Source organism: Gossypium raimondii, chromosome 7 (genome assembly GCF_025698545.1).
Source record: "Gossypium raimondii isolate GPD5lz chromosome 7, ASM2569854v1, whole genome shotgun sequence".
Lineage (NCBI taxonomy): Eukaryota > Viridiplantae > Streptophyta > Magnoliopsida > Malvales > Malvaceae > Gossypium > Gossypium raimondii.
In genome coordinates this window covers 45,748,465-45,769,947 of record NC_068571.1, presented here as the reverse complement: position 1 = coordinate 45,769,947, position 21,483 = coordinate 45,748,465, and the positions used below count along the sequence as shown (strand labels likewise).

The window sequence follows — 21,483 nt, the reverse complement described above, 5'->3', positions numbered from 1 at the left end:
CATGCTTAATGGCCAAAACAATAGCGGTTTTGGTTGGACGAGCATAAATGACTCGTTGTTCTTTGAAGATGTGGTTTGGGAGTCCTATTTAAAGGTAAGATTATTTCAAGTCTTTATTATATTATTTTTACCAAACTTATGACTAATATGATTTCCTCATTTTTTTAGAGTCACAGAGAAGCCGCTCAATTTAAATATCGTACTTTCCCTTATTACGACCAGCTTACTACCATATACGCAAGAGATCGAGCAACTAGGAAAGATGCTCAAACAGCTGCTGATGTTCTTGAAGAAATAAATGCTGAGGATGTTCGTACTACAGGTATGGATGAAGAAAGAAACTCATTCTATGACTGCGAAGCTGACATCCCTTTGGATGACATGGATGTTTCTGCTGCGGAGCCGCAACGAGATAGAGACCAAGGGGGTTCCTCATCTTCAAACAAGAGAAAGAAGAAATATGATGCTCGTGATAATGTGTATTCTTCATTTGATGAGGCTGCCACTTTATTGGGGGAAAAAATCCAGGCCGTTGGCGATCAAATCGATGGGAGTATTGCCTCCGGGTGGTAGTTCAAAGAAGTCGAAGAATATCAAAGATGGAAGAAAGCTTCCAATTTATATTCACCTTATGGTCAATTGAATGTTTAACCGACGATCGCGGTATGATGCTTTGAGTAAAATTCGATCATCCAACTCAAATGATCATTTTCTTTAGTTTACCTTCATTGCCCGATGGAATGGGTCAAAGATTTCTTTCTCACCATTAAATATCAATGTTCAAACTTTTGATGTTGTAAAACTATATAACATATGGATTATGATGTAGAATTTCATTTTCATCTAACATTTTCTTAATATAAGTTAATTATGTTTATGCGAATATAATTCTCAAGTTATATATTGATTTTAGTAAATTCATATAAGAACATTTTATTATTAAGAATTTTATGAAATTATATATCATTATTAAATTATATTTAATATTAATTATTTTAAATTGTATAAATTCATATAAGAAAATTTATTATTAAGAATTTTATGAAATTATATATTATTATTAAATTATATGTAATATTTATTATTTTAAATTATACAAATTCATAAAATATAATTTATTAGTTATAATTATTTTAAATTTTATTAAATCATATATTTTAATTTAAATATATTTAATATTAATTATTTCAAATTTTCTTTTATAATATCATATATTATGATTTGAATAAATTCATATAAGAATAATAATTATTAAGAATTTTATTAAATTATATATTTTAATTATAATATATTTAATAATAATTATGTTAATTTATATTTTACAAGATCATATATTATGATTTGAGTAAATTCATGTAAGGATATTAATTATTAAGAATTTTATTAAATTATATAATTTAATTATAATATATTTAATAATAATTATGTTTAAATATGATTAAATTATTTATTATTGATATTAATAATTTTATTAAAATTTAAATAACAATAACAAATAATTTACCAAAACAAATTTCGCTAATTATTAAGAATTTTATTAAATTATATATTTTAATTAAAATATATTTAATAATAATTATGTTTAAATATGATTAAATTATTTATTATTGATAATAATAATCTTATTAAAATTTAAATAACAATAACAATAATCATTTACCAAAACAAATTTATGCTAAGGGTATTCTAGTCATTTTAGTTTTTTTCCATTATGCTATTACACCTCTATTACATTCAACCAAACACAAGATTACTATTACGCCTCTATTCCATTACATTCAACCAAACAGTTGATTTGCTATTACACCTCTATTCCATTACACCTCTAATCCAATACAGCGAACCAAACGTGCTCTTAGGGTAAAAATGTAAAATATTATAGTTTGATATTCAAATTATTCGAGTTATTCAAATTCGAAAACTCAACTCGATTCGAACTCGAAATTCAAAAAAAAATTCGAGTTGATTCGAATAACTCGATTCGTTTAACTCGAAATTAAATTTTTTTTTAATTTTTTCGAGTCAAACCGAGTTTTGCTCACCCCTACAGCTAAGTTTATGCATTAAATAATTTTTTTTATAAAGAAATCCAGGTAATGGGAGAGAGAAAACAGACAAAACCCACTCGGCTAAGCAAGTGGTACAAAACAAAAGTCACATCAACGCTAGCTGTTATGAAACAAAAATAACAATCAAAAGTAAATAAGAAAAAAAATGAATCAAAATGTTCTCTCTCCCAAACCAACCAAACGGAAGTAGATAGAGATTCAGATGCTGCAATATGTATGTAGGCACTAATTAAAGAAAAATCCTGACTGGTAGATTTCATCTTCTTAAGAACAGTGAGGGAGTCCCCTTCAAGCTCAATCGAGTAAAAACCAAAATCCAGAAACAGTTTCAAAGCTTGCATGCAAGTGAGGGCTTCCACCGCGAAAGAGGTAGGTACATGCTTCATCACTAACCCTTCCTGATTCCGAATCACCACACCCGTACCTGATATGTTCTGTTCACTCTTGAAGGCAGTTTCGAAGTGGTGACTGCAACCTTGGACCTTGATAACTCTATAAGCTCTTAACAAATGCGCCTGAATAGAGGTACGTTAATCCTCACTTCTTGTTGTCTTTGCTTCGTTCATAAAGTTGTTTTCAGCAAATCAGGCCGCCCAAATGCTGACTGCCATTACTTCATAGTCATCATTCCAGTGACTATCCATACCTAACTCGGTTACCAGATTCAAATGTGTGACACCACCTTATATTATCAAAGCAACTCAGATTAAACTAACATAAATCTACAAAGTTAAACTCATAATTATCGTTCATAACAATTAATCCATTTGTTATGATCACAAACATACATTCCTAGCACATAAGAATTAATTACATCTAGTTACAGGGTTATAAATAAATTTTAGAGTTAGTATCCAAATCCAAAATCAAGTATCAAATTTTAACTTGTTATCTTAAGACGGGGAACCTCATGTATCGAGACAGACATCGTTTTTACTTTGAAATTTTTGCTTTTATGTCAACAACTCTCGAGATAAAGATCTTCAAGGTTCGAGATTAGGTCTCAAGACAATATTTCCTTGTTTTCTTATTTTAGCTTCAATGTTTGAATGTTTTAAGACAAAAGGCTATTGTCTCGAGACCTAGAATAAGGTAAAACTTATTTAGATTCAATGTGCTCTTGTCTCAAGAAAAAGGTCACTTTGTCTTGAAACTTGATTGAGGGTATCTTGAGACTAGCTTGGCAAGCTCGAGACACTAAGCAATTGGTCGTATGAAATGATAAGTTTTGTTCTAATAGTCTCAAGGCATGTTCTTATTGTTTTGAAACTTAACGACAATTGACCCGAGATGCACATTTTCAAGCAGTCAAACTATACCAAATTATACATAAACTTCACACAAATAAAAAACAATCAATTCAACATATAAAACACATTCAATCACCAACAAATCTTAGCATCCATTCACTACACCAAAACAGGCTTTTAGCGGCGCTTTTTTAGGCCGCCGCAACAGAAGCCGCTAAAGATTGCGCCGCTAACTTTAGCGGCGTTTTTAAAAAAAAAAGCCGCTAAAGACCCTAGTCTATAGCGGCGCTTTAGTAGAAGCGCCGCTGAAGAGTAATACCTTTAGCGGCGTTTTTGGTATAAGCGCTGCTATAGACTAGGGTCTTTAGCGGCGTTTTTGGTAAAAGCGCCGCTATAGATCAGGGTCTTTAGTGGCGTTTGTGACCGAAACGCCGCTATAGATTAGGGTCTTTAGCGGCGCTTTTCCCACAAACGCCGCAATAGACCACGATCTATAGCGGTGCTTGGTCACAAACGCCACTAAAGACCACGATCTATAGCGGCTTACCAAAATGTGCTAAAGACCGTAGTCTATAGCGGTGCTTATACCAAAAACGCCGCTAAAGACTAACACCTTTAGTGGCGTTTTTTAAACGCCACTAAATTTGGCGATTTGTAAAATAAATTTTATATATTTTCACCCTCCAGTAAAAAACAAATCAAGAAATCATATCTAAACCACCAAAAGTAATAAATCTATATATTAAACAAATAATATAATAAATATCAATAAATATTATAAAATTCAGATTATTCGTACAAAATGTTAAAAGTTAAAATGATAATTCAAAGTAAAATTGAAGTATATTTACACGATAGTCTAAGACAATGGCGGTTGCATGCATTCTTGAAACATCTTCATCATACTCTGGAGCTGCTGCTGGAGTTCATCGAACTTTTGACGCTGCTCTGCTTCCCTCGCTGTAGCCTCTACTTCCTTCGCTTTAGCCTCTGCTTCCCTCTTAGCAGCCTGTACTTCTCTCGCTGCCGCCTCTTTCTCTTCTTTGCCAGATTCTGCTCTAAGCTCTTGCCATTGCTTCTTCATACTTTCGTTGAACCTCGACTTCTCTCATTCTTTGCATCACTTTAAGTTGTAGCTGGAGTTCTTCATATCTTCTTTGAACATCAGCTTCTCTCGATGTTGCCTCCGCTTTAAGTTGTGTAATTTGCTCAGCTGTTGTCGCTTGCATCTGAGCCATCTGGTCTCTTAACCTCTGAACTTCAGCTTCAGCTCGACTCCCCGAAGGCATATATTGTTGCGAGCTAGATCCAAAATATTGGGATTGGTTAACAAAAGATCCTTGAAATCGAACCCGACCATACCTTTCAGGACCCAAAACTTCAGTGATAATCCGGTTATCAATGTCGTAAATATGAACAGAACTATCACTGGAAGCAATCGCTTCGTACTCTGCCTTTTTATCCTTCAATTTTTCCTAAAAAATAAATCACATAGTTAGGAACGCAATATATATTAAAAAACCGAATGCAACATAACTTAACAATATTTGCATTACAATAAATGAAATAAATAATTAGAAAGTAAACACTATAAATAATTAAAACAAGTGAAATTGTATTAAGCAAACGTACCATAATTTCTGCAGCTTCAGGAGTCATAGGGTTACCATCTTTCTTCCTATGTGTAATGTCAAAAAGTTGAAGTCGTCCAACTTTTTGACCGGACGACAGTTCCTACAATACAATAGTAAAAATATTAATTGATAGAAAGTATTAAATATCTGCCAATATTAAAAATTCAAAATACCTCTGCATGAGCTACACACGCAAAACTTTTCGACCCAGCTGTGTGAGTGAATTTTTGTTGCTGCCTACTTTGTTTTCCAACTTTTTCACGATCCTACATTATGAAATTATTAGTACGTTAATTAGGAAATACTATACACCAAAATAATTACAAAATTTTATAAGTTACACATACCTCTCCTTTCTTCGAAGTCCAAAATCTAACGACCTCTTCCCACTGGTACCTCAGCATTCCCGGCGGGACATTTTGTAATCTCTCGTCGAGTGTTGTTTTTGTCTTAAAATATTCTTTCTTTAAAGTGCTCTTATGGCCTCTCCATCTTTTTCCCAATGCCTTCTTTACATAAGCATCGGAGACCTCTAGAGCAAATCTCGCCTACAAAAAACACAATTTAAGAAAGTAAATGTAAATGAAACTTAAACCCAAGTATTATAAATGACATACACGTTTTGTTACCTTAATGTTATCGAGAGCTTGGTTCTTGTTACTCTCGAGCACTTTATGCCATGACTCGAAGTTAATTGGCAACATATTTGCATTCCGTGCTAGAATGCCCATGTATCCTGCTAAAAGGCGGGCTTCTGATCCAACAGGCTGACCAAAGCTATTACTGGATACTTGGACACGCTCGACTGGATCTAGGTCGTATAAATCGCTCAGTACTGTACGTCCGCGAACTCTCCGAGTCCCACCAGTTTCATCTGAAAAATAAAAGTATTGTAATATACGAAATTTAAAAAAAACAAAGAAGAAGTCAACACACATGTAAATTAAATGTTAAATTACTTTGATCTTCTATAGGTTCCTCAGGTGTAACCGGAACATTCGAAGATCCAATAGCAGTCTGTTGTTCAGTGCTGTTTGTTTCCGCCGAGTTTGGAGTACCTTGAACAATGCGGTGCGATCGCACTTTTCTTCTAGGCATTTTATCTGCAATACAAATAAATTAGTTGAAAACATAGTATACAATTACAACAATAATATCACATATAAAATAGTTGAAATATCATCATTCGTAAATATATACATACATAATCGTAAAAGCTTACTACATTATAATTCGTAAATATCTTCATTCGTATCCTGGCGGACCCATCCAAATTGTGTACTAGTACTAGGGATGTTTTCGTTTAAGTTCGCTCGAAATGGTAAAGTTTGTGTTCTGTCGTCAATGTCATCTCTACTTCCACTGCCCATGTCAAACAAGTCTCTAGGGATGTTACGGAGTACAACGTACCAACCCTCATCAGTTGGATCTTTTGAGTAAAAAACTTGTTTGACTTGAGAAGGAAATACATACTGCTCATCAATCAATTGTTGTCCTGTGAATCAATCGAGCGAAGTTTACCATTGTGAAACCAAATTGATCTTGCTTGATTCCACGTGCAGTATTAACATCTGCCCAATCACCTCGAAATAAGACAACTTTCCATTTGCCGTAGTAATCCAACTCAATTATGTCAGTAAGAAGTCCAAAATATTCCACATTTCCTCCACGGATTATTGTCCCTAGCACTAGCATAACTTGTAATTGAGGAATTAACAACTATTCCACAATTTTATGTTCTCCTCAATCTCTCGCGATATTTTGTATGAAATCTGAATCCGTTTATGAGGGACGCACTATATCTTTTAACCACCCGATTTGGACCTTGGGAAAGCCATTTAACTTCGTCGGTGACGTTCTTCCCACTCCAAACCTATTGAATGGAAAGTAAACTGAGTAATTAAAAATGTTTTGAACAAATATTATTATTTGTCGGTGAAAGCTCCAATTACATACCATTTGGCTTAACCATTCATGAAAAGATTCTGTAAACTTATTGATATCTCGATGTTGTGTTCTTCGGGAGCGCGAGCGAGATCTCAATATTTGTTTGTACTCACTATGTTAAAAAAATGTTCAGTTTGTTAGACTATAAACAATTTTTAAATGATGAATATTTAATAAAATAATATATAATTTAATAACATTACTAATATAATTATTAATAATATTTAATAATAATTTTAATATAATTTTATTATTAAGAATATTTCATTGCCTAATATCATTTGCTTCAATCTAGCATCTCACTTGTTCTCTTAAGTCAAAATAGCCAATATTCAAATGAGTTTAACATACTTGTATGATAATCCAATAATAACATTTTATTTTAATAGTCAATTTTAATAGAAAACATATATTTTATATTTTATATTTTATTTTATCTTTTATGATAACATGATAACAAAAATTAATTATAAGGTATACTCTTTATTAAATTAATTATTTATAACCCCAATTGGTGAAATAAAACCTTCAAAATGTCAAAAAATTACCCCATTGTTTATAACATTAGTTCTTTTCATATGTGAAATAAAAATCAAAAGTCATAGTCCTATGTTTTAAAAACTCATAGTTCTTTTCAATTAATTATATGATTGCGTTTTTTGCAAGTGCTGCAGAAAAAAACATGATAAATGGAAAATTCTATGTTCATAATCCTTTCTAAGCTAAAAGAATGTTACCAATCGAAGTTAATTGATTTTCAACAAAGAAAACCGAACACATGAGAATTCAAATGGAGATCAAATATAGTAAGATCACATTATACTTATTCTTCTATCATATTAAATATTCATGACAACTTCAAACAAACAAAAAAGAGGTCTCCTCAAGATTCTTTTGCCTATTACATTGATATGGCCATCAATCCCTGTAGTTCAACAATATTCAAGATTTAGTCCCTACATTTAAATTTAAATAAAGGCTTCTAGCAAAAGTGGAATTACATTGCTTAATGAAATCACAATGTTTGACCATTCCAATTATATTGCTTAATGAAATCACAATATTTTATCTTCTTGTAATTTAATACTAGAATAATATTTTTATTATAATGTAAGCGTTAGAAAATATGTTAATTTATCTATGTTTAAAACTTTAATGAAATAAAAATATAAACAATTATTAAATATCAAACTAAAATACCATAAAATATTTTTAAAATATGGATAAATCTAAAACGAGCTTAAATTAACCATTTACGATATAAGTATACTTAAACAAACATAAAAATTATTAAACCATACAGTAGCTTATTGTACCTTTTAAAGCATGACAAGTATTTTATGGTTTTCTAGCTTATTGTACCTTAAAGCTTGGAGTTAGCCTTCTTCTCGCTCAACGCAATCTCATTGTCTTGAACTATTGTTTTCGTTTTATTTTGATTATTAAATTTTCTTCTCTTCTTTCTTTTAAATTTATTCATTAATCTCTTCAAAATTAAATATTTCGATCATTCTCTCATTAGTTGCGTTAGATAAGTGACAATAAGTTGATGTCAACTTTTTATTAGTCTAATAATAAATTTAACCCTCAAATATTTATACATTCTATCAATTTAATCCTAAATAGAAAATATTTAACAAATTCAGTTATTACTATTTACAAAATTTTGATGAAAGTTCAAACCGTATTACTTTTTCACTATGAAAAGAATGTTGATATTTCCATAAATAAAGTAGTAAAGACATGAGGCGACATCTATTGAACAAAAAAATTCCCAGCCCAGGTGATAACATGAGAAGTGCTACAATTTTGTTTCTATTTATTTTGTTTCTATAATTAGTCTTAACGCAAAAATTATGTTGATATTTAGAGTTTATTTCATTTTCTAAGAGGCTGAACTAAAAATACCATAATAGGATAATTCGGATGGAGAAAGAATTAGATGGAAAACGGGCATTAGAAATGGAACTTCAGCAACTAAGAAAGAGATTGACAGTTTTGAAGCAGGTTGAGGCAAGTATTAAGAAGTTGAGAGAAATGGATATTAAACTTGCATTTTCATCAGCTTTTACTCCAAACCAATGAAAGCATTCCCAGTATAAAAGAAGTGAAAGCTATAGTGTACCTTCGCAACGATGAAGAAAAATGAAACGATTGAAAACCCTATACACAGAGAAGACGATTTCAAGACATTTCAGGGTCATCAACAAATAACAAACAAAAAAATTAAGCTAGACAAGAAAACCCAATGTTTAAATGCGCAGAATCGGGAAATCTTACCTTAAATACTGTTTCCCATTTACGAATCCGAATGTTCGCCCACCTTCTCCGTCTTCTTTGACTGGGTTATGTGAGTTAGCAAGAATCAGAAACAATGAAGGTAAATAATCCTTATAAATTTGCAAGAAACCGAACAACGGAACACCGAAGCTTTTCAATTGAAGAATCGCATGTAAGAAATCGCAGATAGAAAAAAGGATTAGGGATTTGACAGATTGGGGATTTGGTCTTTGGGGATTTAGTTGAAAACTGAAATATGTTTAAAACGACACCGTTGTCGATTCCAACTTTTACTAGCTTACAATCAAACGCCACTAATTTTACAACATTTACGGCGTTTTGAGAATAAACGCCACTAATATTTAATTCACAATGAAACGGTATTGTTTCGTTCAATTTATATTAAAGATATGCAGCGTTTATTCGCAAAACGACACTAATATTTAGATTGTGTGGCGCTTTTTCAAAAACGCCACTAATTATTCACTTTTAAAAATATATTAATAAGTTTATAAGTTTTCAAATTATTTTTCAGCAGGTACATTGTTATGACTTTGTTAATATTATTTCAATAACATTATATAAAAATATGTTACATATTTAATACATTAATTTTAAATGTTAAAATTTAATAAATTTTATAAATCATACAAATTTCATTTCATGAAACGGCTCGTTTTATTCAATTTATGGATATTATTCATATTTATGGCGTTTTAGTAGAAAACGCCACTAAAATTTCATGTACGTAATCGACGGTGCCGCTTTTATTAAAACATAAGTAAACTTTCTCATGCGTTTCATAAAAACGCATACAAATGATTAACTGAAGTTTAAAGATAATTTAATTACGGCGTTTTAAAAACGCCACAAATAAAAATGCAATAAATATTTGCTAAAATTTGAATAAATTTTATTATTTATTTATTTATCTCTTGTATATTTAATTTAAATTTTACATAAATAATTGTTAAAATTTTAAGTAGTATTTAATATAAAAATTAATAACCCCTAATTCCCAAATTCCTAACCCATAACCCCTAAATCCCCTAAACCCTTAAAGCATAAACCATAAACCCCTAAATCTCCCTAACCCCTAAAGCATAACCCCTAAACCATTCCAATTATATAATTTTACTATTTAAATTTTACGTGAATAAATATTAAATTTTTATCAACATTCGAATTTATAAATTATTGATATTATTCAAATAATGTATTACAATTTAAAATTTATGCTCTATTTTTAAGTTAAATTGGGTTGATGGAGATATGCCAGTATTCATTTCGTGAAGCGGCGCTTAAAGAAAACGCCACAAATCTTACAAATTTTGAGGGTCAACTGAACTTGTCAATGAAACAGCTCCGTTTTATTCAATTTTTCAAATATTATTTGCGGCGTTTTTCACAAAAACGCCACTAAATTATTTATATTTATTTATAAGTATTTATGGATATTATTCATATTTGCGGCGTTTTAGTAGAAAACGCCACTAAAATTTCATGTACTGTAATCGACGGTGCCGCTTTTATTAAAACATAAGTAAACTTTCCATGTTTTCATAAAAACGCCACAAATGATTAACTGAAACAACGCTTTTTGAGTTTAAAGATAATTTACGCTTTTCTAAAATACAAATAAAAATGCAATCGAGATATATTTGCTAAAATTTGAATAAATTTTGTTATTTATTTATTTATCTCTTGTACATTTAATTTAAATTTTACATAAATACTTGTTAAAATTTTAAGTAATATTTAAAAGTATTTAATATAAAAATTAATTAATAACCCTAATTCCCATATTCCTAACCCATATATAACCCTAAATCCCTTTAACCCTTAAAGCATAAACCCTAAACTCCTCTAACCCTAAACCATAACCCTAAAAATTTTATTATATAATTTTACTATTTATATTTTACGTAAATAAATATTATTTAAAAATATTAAGTAATATTTAAAAGTATTTGATACATGTATCAATATCTACATGCATAAAGTGATTGATCATCTATCTATTATATATCTCTTAAATAATATAAACTATATACTCATAATTTAAATTCATCCAAATTTCTTATTAACTTAAATAACATATTTGATATAAAATTAATAAAACTATTTAATCTAAACTTAAACTCTAACCTTACTGCTCAAACCCTAAACCGAAATCCTAAACCCCAATCCTAAACCCTAAACCCTAAATCTTAACTCTTAACTCCCCTAACCCCAAAAGCATAACACCTAATCCCTAAACCCTAAATCCATACCCGACCTACTCCTTAAACTCTAAACCATATACTATAATGATAATTAATTCAATATTTTAAATTTAATACTACCTCTTTTATGATTATATAAGAAATTATTTAATATATAAACTAAAAAAATCAGTAATGTATCCAAAAAACTTTAAAAATATTTTAAATAATAGTTTTTTAATTTTTCAATTTTTAAGAAATACTTTAAATTATTTTAAATCCCTGATCATTAGCGGCGCTTTTCTAAAAACGCCGCTAAATCCCTCAAAAGCACGTAAAACGATTTACGTTATGCTTAGTTTTTTTTGCGGCGCTTTCAAAAAACGCCGCTAAAGACTGAACATTAGCGGCGCTTTAACAAAAACGCCGCTAAAATCCCCGAAAGCCAGAAAACGGCGTCGTTGGGCTTAGGTTTTTTGCGGCGCTTTAACAAAAACGCCGCTAAAGACTTCAGCATTAGCGGCGCTTTCTGTAAAAGCGCCGCTAAATCCCTGAAAGCTCGGGAGACGACGTCGTTGCGCCAGTTTTAAGTAGCGGCGCTTTTCCAGAAACGCTTTCTATAAAGCGCCGCTAAATCCCTGAAAGCTCGGGAAACGACATCGTTGGGCTTAGTTATTTTTGCGGCGCTTTCCTAGAAACGCCGCTAAAGCCTTGAGCATTAGCGGCGCTTACTGAAAAACGTCGCTAAATCACCGAATGCTGGGGAAACGGCGTCGTTGCGCTAGGTTTTTTGCAGCGCTTTCTCAAAAACGTCGGGAATGATTATTTTCAGCGGCGTTTTTTATAATGCGCCGCTAATGATTGATCTTTAGCGGTGTTTGTTATCCAAACGCCGTGAAAAACGATGCTAAAAGCCTGTTTTAGTGTAGTGATTTCATCCTAGTATAGCCAAGCAAATTATGCAACGAAATACTTATAAACATGCATAATAATCTTTAAATCAAAAGAAGAAACTCATCACTCAAATTATTTTAGGTTAGAATATCAAAAATACCAAATATTAACTTAAGTAATATTCTATTTATCCAAAAGTACCAAATATTAACTTAAGTGACATGCCAAACTAGGCAAGTAGCTGGTTTTCGAGTTGGATGCTTTCTTACTTCGAATCTATTACGATTCTCGTTCGAGATCTATCGTATGCTGAGTAATGTATACTTAATGTTGCTAACATAATTTAAATTCAAATATAAACGTCATTATATCAATTAAACGAACTAAGTGTCAAGATTAAACATATTATGCATTAGCCATTTCAATATTATTAACATTAATATGTATATACTTATAAATCATTATTCCTTTGGATGATTCATTATCATTTATTATTCGGGCATGTTCATATTCACTTTTTTGCTTGCTTACAAGTCACATTTCCTGATATATGTACGTATGATGTGAAATTTATTAAATTCCATTCATCGAAGTTGTCAATTTTCTAGTTTAGAAAATCAGTTGACTTGTGATGGCTTTTTAAATAGGATCCAAACATTTTTGGGTTGAGATGTTTTCATAACATTTAAAGATCTACCTATTATCTTTGAAACGCACTTTGAATCACTTGATTTCGAGTTTGAGAGCTCAAGTTATGATCGTTTTAGTAAAGACTACGCGAATAAAATTTTCGGCCGTGATTATTATGAAAAATTATAAGTTTCGAGTTTTAATTCGAGTTCAAATCATATTGGGTTTGATTTTTAGATTAATTTTTATTATATATGAGCATAATATTGTATTTATTATGTTTTGTTATTTTATTATTTATTTATTCTGAATTTTAGAAGGTTTTTTAAGTATTTTAATTTATTTAGGAATTTTATATTTCTTAGTCAATAGGAAAGTTTAGTTTAAGAGTACATTTTATTTAGATTAATTAGAGTTTCATTATACTTAAGAGTTTCATTGTTCATTAAAAACACAATAGTTTTTATTTAATAAAAACCACAGGACTTAGTTTCTTTTGTGCAAAGATTATTTTCTTGTGATTTTTAGAAGCAATTTTCTTCTTGATTTTCTTAAAGAAGTTGTGAGAATTCATTCTTCATTCTTTAATTTATCAATGATTATTTCTTGGAGAGTTGATTGGAGTCATTAATTGAATTTGTTGGAGGTTTATATCTCAAAGGTTTATTGGACACTTATCCATCTATACATCATATCCATTGATTTATTCGATAAATCTTTCACTTATTTATTTATTTATTTATTGTTTTGGATTTTTTATTCTTAAATTTCTTATTTTAGTTTTTTTCTCCTTATTCTTTATTTTTAAGTTAGATCCAAATCTCTTTTTTTAGTTGAATAACTTGAATACGATCTTCTTTTGCCATTCCTATTATTTCCTCGATGCACTCTCAAGGTATTTGTATCTATCTTTACCATATCAATTTCATATATCATAATGCCATTATTATCATATTTCAATAATACATTTGTTTGGCATATAATTTCATATTTTAATCTTTATTAACAGAATCAAACTCAAGGACAGATACTCGAATCAATCCACCATTACACTAATATACACATCGAAGTGTTGATCAGGCATAAACGCACTAATCTCACCAACCACACCAGAATACACTCGTACCCTTAGGGGATTTGAGCCGGTGATACGTTCTCAAACCTCAGGGAATTAGAGAACTATAACAATACATACATAACACTCAGTTTTCTACTTATCAAATCAAATTCTATGGCATACCAACTATGACTTTATTCGACAACTTTAATTGGGAAATTTCATTATTAAAGATCATATATCTTCAAGCAAGCATATACTTATCAATTTACCAAATGATCGCAAATCATATGGTTAAGTATATACGCACATTTCACATTGATAGTTTATCATTTTCAAACATTTAATGAGTCAAACATATACATATAATTATTTAATGAACTTGAATTATGAGAGCACAAACTAAAGTATTTATTTGTCGTCAATTTTAGATTTTCCTTTTACTCGAGATGATCTTAGGTCGTTTTTAACTACGAAATTAAATCCAAATACGAAAATAAATTAATCACACAATTCAAACACCAATAACAAAATTATAAAGATGAATGTATTTTATTCATTTTAGTTTCCACAAGCTGCCTTAATATTCGAGATGATTGAAACTTAGGATTTACCCAATCAATTTTAAATCTGATTTCATAAATTTAATATAGGGACCTTAATAAAATATTATTCACTATCAATTCTCACAATTTTTATCTTTTACAAGTTAATCTTTAATTACACATAATTTAACCATAAAGTCTAAGTTTGATTCAAGATTAGTTTTTTTACTACAACTTTAATACATTAAACTATAATATTAACTAAAATCAACTTGCATGAATTTGAGTCTTTAACCCTAATTTTTCTTAAGCCTTCCATCAATGGAAATTCATGTAATAACTTACTAATTCACTAAATTAACTAATGGATCTTTAATATCTATTACCCTTAACAAAATTCTAATGAAATTCTAAGAAGAAACTCACCAATGCTTTGGTGTAACGACAATGGTGAAGCTTAGAGAAGACTTCTTATCTTTGGTTTTTGCTACTGATTGAGGAAGAAGAGAAATGGACATTCTCTTTCATCCCACTATCCCATATATATATATATATATATATATATATATATATATATATATAAGATTTCCATCACCACGTGTCTCGTCCATCTTATCGGTATCGTAAACCCTATCCGGCTTGGATCGATAGTGTACCATTTCCGCCTGGGTATGTAATGTAATGCCTTAATTATGTATGTTCAATGCTTTGGGCAAGCCAGAGCAAGACTTGGCACACTTTCTTTCCCGTTGCGGAGAGACCGTGAAAAGAAGAAGAGGTACGGTACCATGCCAGAGAGAAGAAAGCATAAAATGAGAGAGAACCCATCCTAGAGAGGAAGAGCGAACCTAACCAATCGAAGAAGAGGGACCGGTAAGAGTGTCAAAGAAAGACAGCATGCGATAGAGAAAAAGCTTTCACCTCGACTAGAAGATAGAAGAAAGAAGCCTAGAAGCAAGCACAGGCCTTACCTTCCGCCTTGTCCGTAGATAGAAGAAGAACAGGAGAAAGAAGAATGGAAATAACCGTAGTTATTTCCGCTCTTGTCGGAATTGCTACTAGAAAGGAGTTATCACCGGGAAATCTCTTTAGACTTTAGAAAAGAAAAGTCCTAAGCAGCAAGGTCAGTCAATTCTTTCTTATATATATAAGCATAATTAACATAATTTTCTTTTTCTTTTTAACTTAATTAAACTTAGTTGACTAACTAATCCATTTTTATTAAATTACTTTAATAATAGATAGTGGGAAATGATATATAATTTGCACTTATTATTAGTATGAATTATTAAGTGTTTAATTACTCTATGGTCCTTAATAAAATTACACGTTAAGCCCCTTTTAATTGTTTTCATTCAATTTCTTCTATTTAACCCATTTGACGATTTAGTCCTATACTATAATTAGCAACTTAACTAAACTAATTCCACTTAACAATTTGACCATACCATTACATGTCCAACACGTAATTATCCGTTTCAAAATTTTGATTAACTTAATTGAATAAATTGATCATAAAATTGAATTTTTCGATGTCGTTGAAATTTGGATTATTAAAATTCCCCTGTTATTGAATTCTATTTCTAACCAGTTCGTGATTGAATTGTTGTTTTGAGCTGCTGTCACTTGAAAACCCAGCAGGTCCCAGACTAGGCTGATAGAGGGGCAATCATGGACCGCATGGGCTGCATCTTCTGGATAGGAATTGCATCTTGGGAATGTAATATAAGTAGTAACCCTCTTTATGCACAGATTATGAAGTGTAGGAACAAAATTGTTGTAGAATTTCCACACTGTGATTTTTACTTTTTGGGGCATAGATAATAGCCATAGCTTTCTGTAAAAGGATTTTTCTGTGGGCGAGATATTATTTGGGTTATTATTATGATGTAAATTCCCTAGCATAAGGCACTTGTAGCCACTATAAATAGAGTAGATACTTGAGTTTTCGTCCATCCAAGCTTGAACATCTTCTACCTGGTGCATACACAAGGGAATGCAAAGATTACATCGTGCTTCCTCAGTACTAAACAAGGAAGCTCAAAGAAAGTACCGGGAGGACATAAGGAAAAATCTAACAGAGGCCTTGCCCAAACTGAGGTCTAAACTGGTTCTCCATGCCCAAGTTTCTACGAGCCCTCTAAATCTGAGTCAGGTGAACTTTAACTATCTTCAAAAGTCTTCACAGAATCTCTGAACTTTAATGTTTAAAATCATGAAAGAAAAGTGTAACAGTTCGTTTTTTAATAGTGTCGAAATAGTGGTTTCGGGACCTCAAATTTCGACGTGTTAGTAATATTTGCGATGTCATTAGTATCGTATTAAATTTTGGTCCAATAATTTTAATGTTTAGATAGTTAATTAAAAAAAAGGACTAAATTGTAAATGTTGTAAAAATCAATTAATATTGAGTATTATTAGTTACTAGGGTTAAATAGTTAAATGGGGGAAGCATAATGGTAAATATAACATTAATATTTGTAGTGGACTGCATTAAGTAAATTTGGTAAATAATTTTAATTAAAATAAGAATAAAATAATATTAATAAAATAAAAGCTAAATAATAGTGGGGGAATTGTCATCTTCTTGATTTTTTTTAGTGTTGGCTGATACACCATTTCTCTTAGGCTTGGGAGCTTGGTTTGTTATTTTTTTAATGCATGTAAGCTCAGTTCCTACTCGTTTTTTTATAATTTTTATATTTTTGTAATCGTTGTATTGATATCTATCTAGTTTAGGGATTAATTTGTGAAGTTGTTAAAATTTAGAAAAATTACCATTGATGTTCTTAAAGTATTCTTGATGTTTGTTCTTGAGCATGAAGCCCGATAATAATTTTGATCTAATTTGTTAGGTTATTTTAGTAATTTTCATGATTTGGTATTAAATTGAAAATAAATTAAAATAGACATGATTTTTCTTGATAAATTCAAAATTATAAGGCTGTTTTAGAATGGTGTGTTTAAAGTTTAATTATGTGAAATAAGTTTGTTTTGGTCTTAAGGACCAAATGGAATAAAATGTAAATGTTTGGGGTCTTGTGTAAAATTGTAAATAGAAAGTTATATGTATTAATTGAATAGTATATGAACTTGAGGCTAATAACTGAAATAAATTATATCATAGATCAAGAACAAGTAGATAACCGAGGAAAAGGAAAAGTAGCTAAATAGTCCCTGAATCTTTGTCGTTACTGCAGTTTAGCCTTGGTAAGTTTGTTCGATTTATTTTGATATAAATTGCAATATAAATTGAGTGAGGTATTTAATTTTGAATGTTGAAATGAATGTTTTACTGATAATTTAATATGAATTGAGGTAATAAATTGTTTAGATCTGTGTTTTACAAAAATAACTCCTAAGTCGGATGAACGTAAGATAGGGTACGATTGGCATGCCAAAAGGTTATAGTGCGTACTGTTTAGAAATTGTTTGAGATGAGATGATGATTCCTGTTTATTTCCTGTTCACTGAATATACCTAAGACTAGCATTTGTTGCAAACTATCGTGTTATATTTACAGTGTTTCTAGTATGTTACCGGTGGCAGATGTAAGCCTTCGGACTTGATACTTGGTGCCGAACGTGTTATAGGAGGGATGTTAGCTTACGGGCTAGCCACTTGGTGCTGAGGCGTGTTATCGGTTGGATTGGCTTGTTTGAGCATTTAGCGTGTTTTGGATGGATAACTATATACTCATGTCCGTATATCATTCATTGGGCAATGTTTCTTGTGTTAAATGTCTTGTTATTGAATTGTTGAACGATTATTCATAAATCTCCTGATAGTATTGTGTCTTGATAGTGAATGATCTTGTACTTGTTTATGTATAAACTCACCGGTTGTGGATTGTGGTTGACAGGAGACTCTGACTTTTAATCTTGTTATTAAAATTGTTATATTTAATTCAATAAGCTTTATCATTTTAACCGTTGAACTTATTAAGCTCTAGTGAAGTTTACTCATGTTCTTTTTTGTTCCTTGTAGATAACGTTTTGTAGAGTCAGGCGATCGAATCAACTTGAAGATCACATTATCGAGATACATTTTGGTAGATTTTGTTATGTTTATTTTGGGTTATATGGCATGTAATAGGTGTTTTTGTATATGTTTAGATACTTATTACAAATGTTATGTTTTAAGCTTGATATAAGCTTACTTGTGTGTGTGTCTTTAATCTTGGTGTGAATATGTTCATATAAAATTGTTTTGGTCATGTGTAAAGGTGATCATGGGTTGGACTACCTGGCCTAGCCTAACGGCCTGCCCAAAAAATAGGAGGGTTCGGGTAAAAATATAGGCCCAAAATATGGGTTTGGGAAAAAAATGAGGCTAGTTTAGAAAACGGGCTGGGCCTCGGGTAAAACGTTTTTGGCTCGGGCCCGGCCCGAATTATATATTAAATATATATTTTTTATTTTTAATCAAATATACTTTTTAAAATTTAATATGCTATTTTCTTTTAAAATATGCTATTTTGATGTTGTAAAATTTAATATGGACCGGGCTGGGCTTAGCAATTTTCTTTCGAGTCGGGCTTGGACAAATTTTTAGGCCCATATTTTGACCCGGGCCTAGAAAACAGCCTAAAATTTTGTCTGGGCCCAGCCTAAACCCGGCCTGGCCCATGATCACCTCTAGTCATGTGATATAAACCTTATTTAAATCTTTGAACCATGGTATGAATGAATGTGAATGATTAAGAAGAAATGGTAAGTTTAGCATGAGTTTTATATATGAACTTATGAATTTGAATGAAAAGTAATTGATGTGTCAAGTGAATTGAAGTTGATAATTAAATTGTGGTGTCAATGATGACACATTGGTTAGGCACTTAGGTTTATTGTTTTTCCATGTTTTAGGCTTGTTTAAATGTGTTTTTAAAGGTGGGAAATGATTGGTTTTGATTTGGCTTGAAACCTAGGTGTTGGATGAAAGTTTGCCTTGTTTTAAAAGCTTTTTAAGGTGCACACGACCTAGGCTATTCCACATGGCTGTGTAACACACACGGGCTGGCCACACAGCCATGTGTCTTATTAATTTTTAGGTGCAAGATTTTTCATACGGTCACAATTAATTACACGGTCTAGCCACACGGACGTGTGGGGAAGCCACACTGCCTGGACTATTCCATAAGACCGTGTGACCCTATTTCCAAAATTTTCAAATTTTTGAATATTTTTTTTTGTTTTGATTCAAATTAGTCATGGATTGTTCTCAAACTATTTTGAGGGTCTCGTAAGCTCAATTTAAGGCCTGTAAGTGTATTTATACCATAAATTGATTTTGTTTATTATATGTTTATAAATTATTTGTTTAATTGTTTTGAAATGAAGTGAAATGTCATGTTTTGCCTTGTAATACTCTATAACCCTAATTCGACAATGGAGACGAGTTAGGGGTGTTACAAGAAGATTAGGAAAAATCCCAAAGGGAATGGAAGCAATCAGCCAACTTATTCATTCTCACTGAGCCTAAAGTAGAGGATGAAGAGGAGGACTTAGAAGGTTCGATGGATTTGGAGGAAGCCCCTAGAGAACGCCCCCAAACAAAAGAAACCCCTACCGAACCAACTGACCAACTAGACGAAGGAGGGCACTAAGGATTTTTCTGCCTTCCTTGTATTTAAATTTATTTACTCCTTTTTGTACAAATTTTTTTACCCCATTAAGGAAGTTATTATTTTCCTTCTCCACTGTCTCGCTTACCCCAATATTAATAGTATACCAAAGTGTTCGCCATATACAAATGTAACAGCCCAATTTTCAGTAGTGTCAGAATAGTGATTTGAGATCACTAAATCCGATGAAAACGTTAGAAAAATTTATTAATTAATAATTATAAGTTCAGCTTGATTTTAGAAATATTTTTAAATGAGTGAATTTTGTGATTTAAAAGAAATTATTAGGTAAATTGGGTAAAAAACGAGGTATCGAGACCTCGATATCATAAACTGAGCCGTAAATATTTTTATAAATATTTACGAAGTGTTAATAGGGTAGTATTAAAGTTTCGTTAAGAAATTTTAACGTTTCGATGGTTAATTGATTAAAAAGGATTGAATTTAAAAAAAAAAAGAAATGTAAACTCGGGACTTCATTCCGGTAAATTAGAATTGTAAATATTTATTATAAATATTTACGAAGCTAGTTGTGTAGTTAATTAGGTTTTGATTAAGTGAATTTGTCTAAATTGTGGTTAATTATGAAAAAGCATTAAATTGCAATAGAGATAAAAGTTTAATTATAGAATAAAGAAAAGTTAAAAGGACCAAATAGGCAATTATGCCAATTGTCAAAGTTGAGGCGGCATAAGTATAAAAATCTGAGATTTTTATGTGTTAAAAAAATATTATTATATTATTATATGTATATAACAAAGAAAGGATAGAAAAAGAGAATAGAAACAGAGAAAGAAACAGAGAGCAAAACGGGCAGAGAAGGAAGGAAGGAAAGAAAGAAAAAGAAAAAGGGAAATTTAAGGTTTCAAGGTTCCAAGCTCAATTGCTAATGTCGTGTACGAGTCATTGTCCGAGAAAGGAAAGGAGAAAGTGGACAAGGAGTGACTCGAGAGAAATTCCGGTTAGTATTACCATAATTCGAATTTAATTATTAATTGTTAAAAATTTAAATTAATATACATGATAAGAAAATTGAGGTGAGTATCATGATTGAATCAAATGAAATATATATATATATATATATACGTATTGATATTGAATTTATTGATAGTAATTATTGAATTTTGATTAATATGTTAGTAAATAAAAATAAGGAGAATATCGATATTTAATTGAATGAATTAAAAATATGAATTGAATAAAAGTGAATTAAATTATGAATAAGTGTGAATACGCGAATTGAGTACTGATTGAAAAGTGGTTTGATTAGAATCGAAGTATGATTTGTGAAATATGTATTGGTATTGAATTGTATATTGATTTGAAAGTGGGAAGTGAATTTGAAATAGAAAA

The 21,483-nt window shown here is 30.8% G+C and overlaps 1 protein-coding gene and 2 long non-coding RNA genes across 3 annotated transcripts; 1 reads left to right on the top strand and 2 right to left on the bottom strand.

The window, feature by feature from the left end:
• Positions 1–4,377: 4,377 nt before the first annotated feature.
• On the bottom strand, positions 4,378–6,077 carry LOC128042572 (uncharacterized). Its single transcript, XM_052633964.1, has 6 exons — positions 5,913–6,077; positions 5,583–5,827; positions 5,301–5,501; positions 5,127–5,219; positions 4,952–5,053; positions 4,378–4,794 (listed from the first exon to the last, which is right to left on the bottom strand). Exons 1-6 carry the CDS (start codon positions 6,049–6,051, stop codon positions 4,378–4,380), a joined length of 1,197 nt encoding a protein of 398 aa, XP_052489924.1. The 5' UTR covers positions 6,052–6,077.
• An 8,767-nt stretch (positions 6,078–14,844) lies between these two features.
• Positions 14,845–15,619, bottom strand: LOC128042445 (uncharacterized). The gene is made up of 2 exons (XR_008197937.1): positions 15,482–15,619; positions 14,845–15,358 (listed from the first exon to the last, which is right to left on the bottom strand). It is a non-coding gene; the product is annotated as an uncharacterized LOC128042445 (long non-coding RNA).
• LOC105788033 (uncharacterized) lies at positions 15,352–19,245 on the top strand. The gene is made up of 2 exons (XR_001131791.2): positions 15,352–16,665; positions 18,498–19,245. It is a non-coding gene; the product is annotated as an uncharacterized LOC105788033 (long non-coding RNA).
• The last annotated feature ends 2,238 nt before the right edge of the window (positions 19,246–21,483 follow it).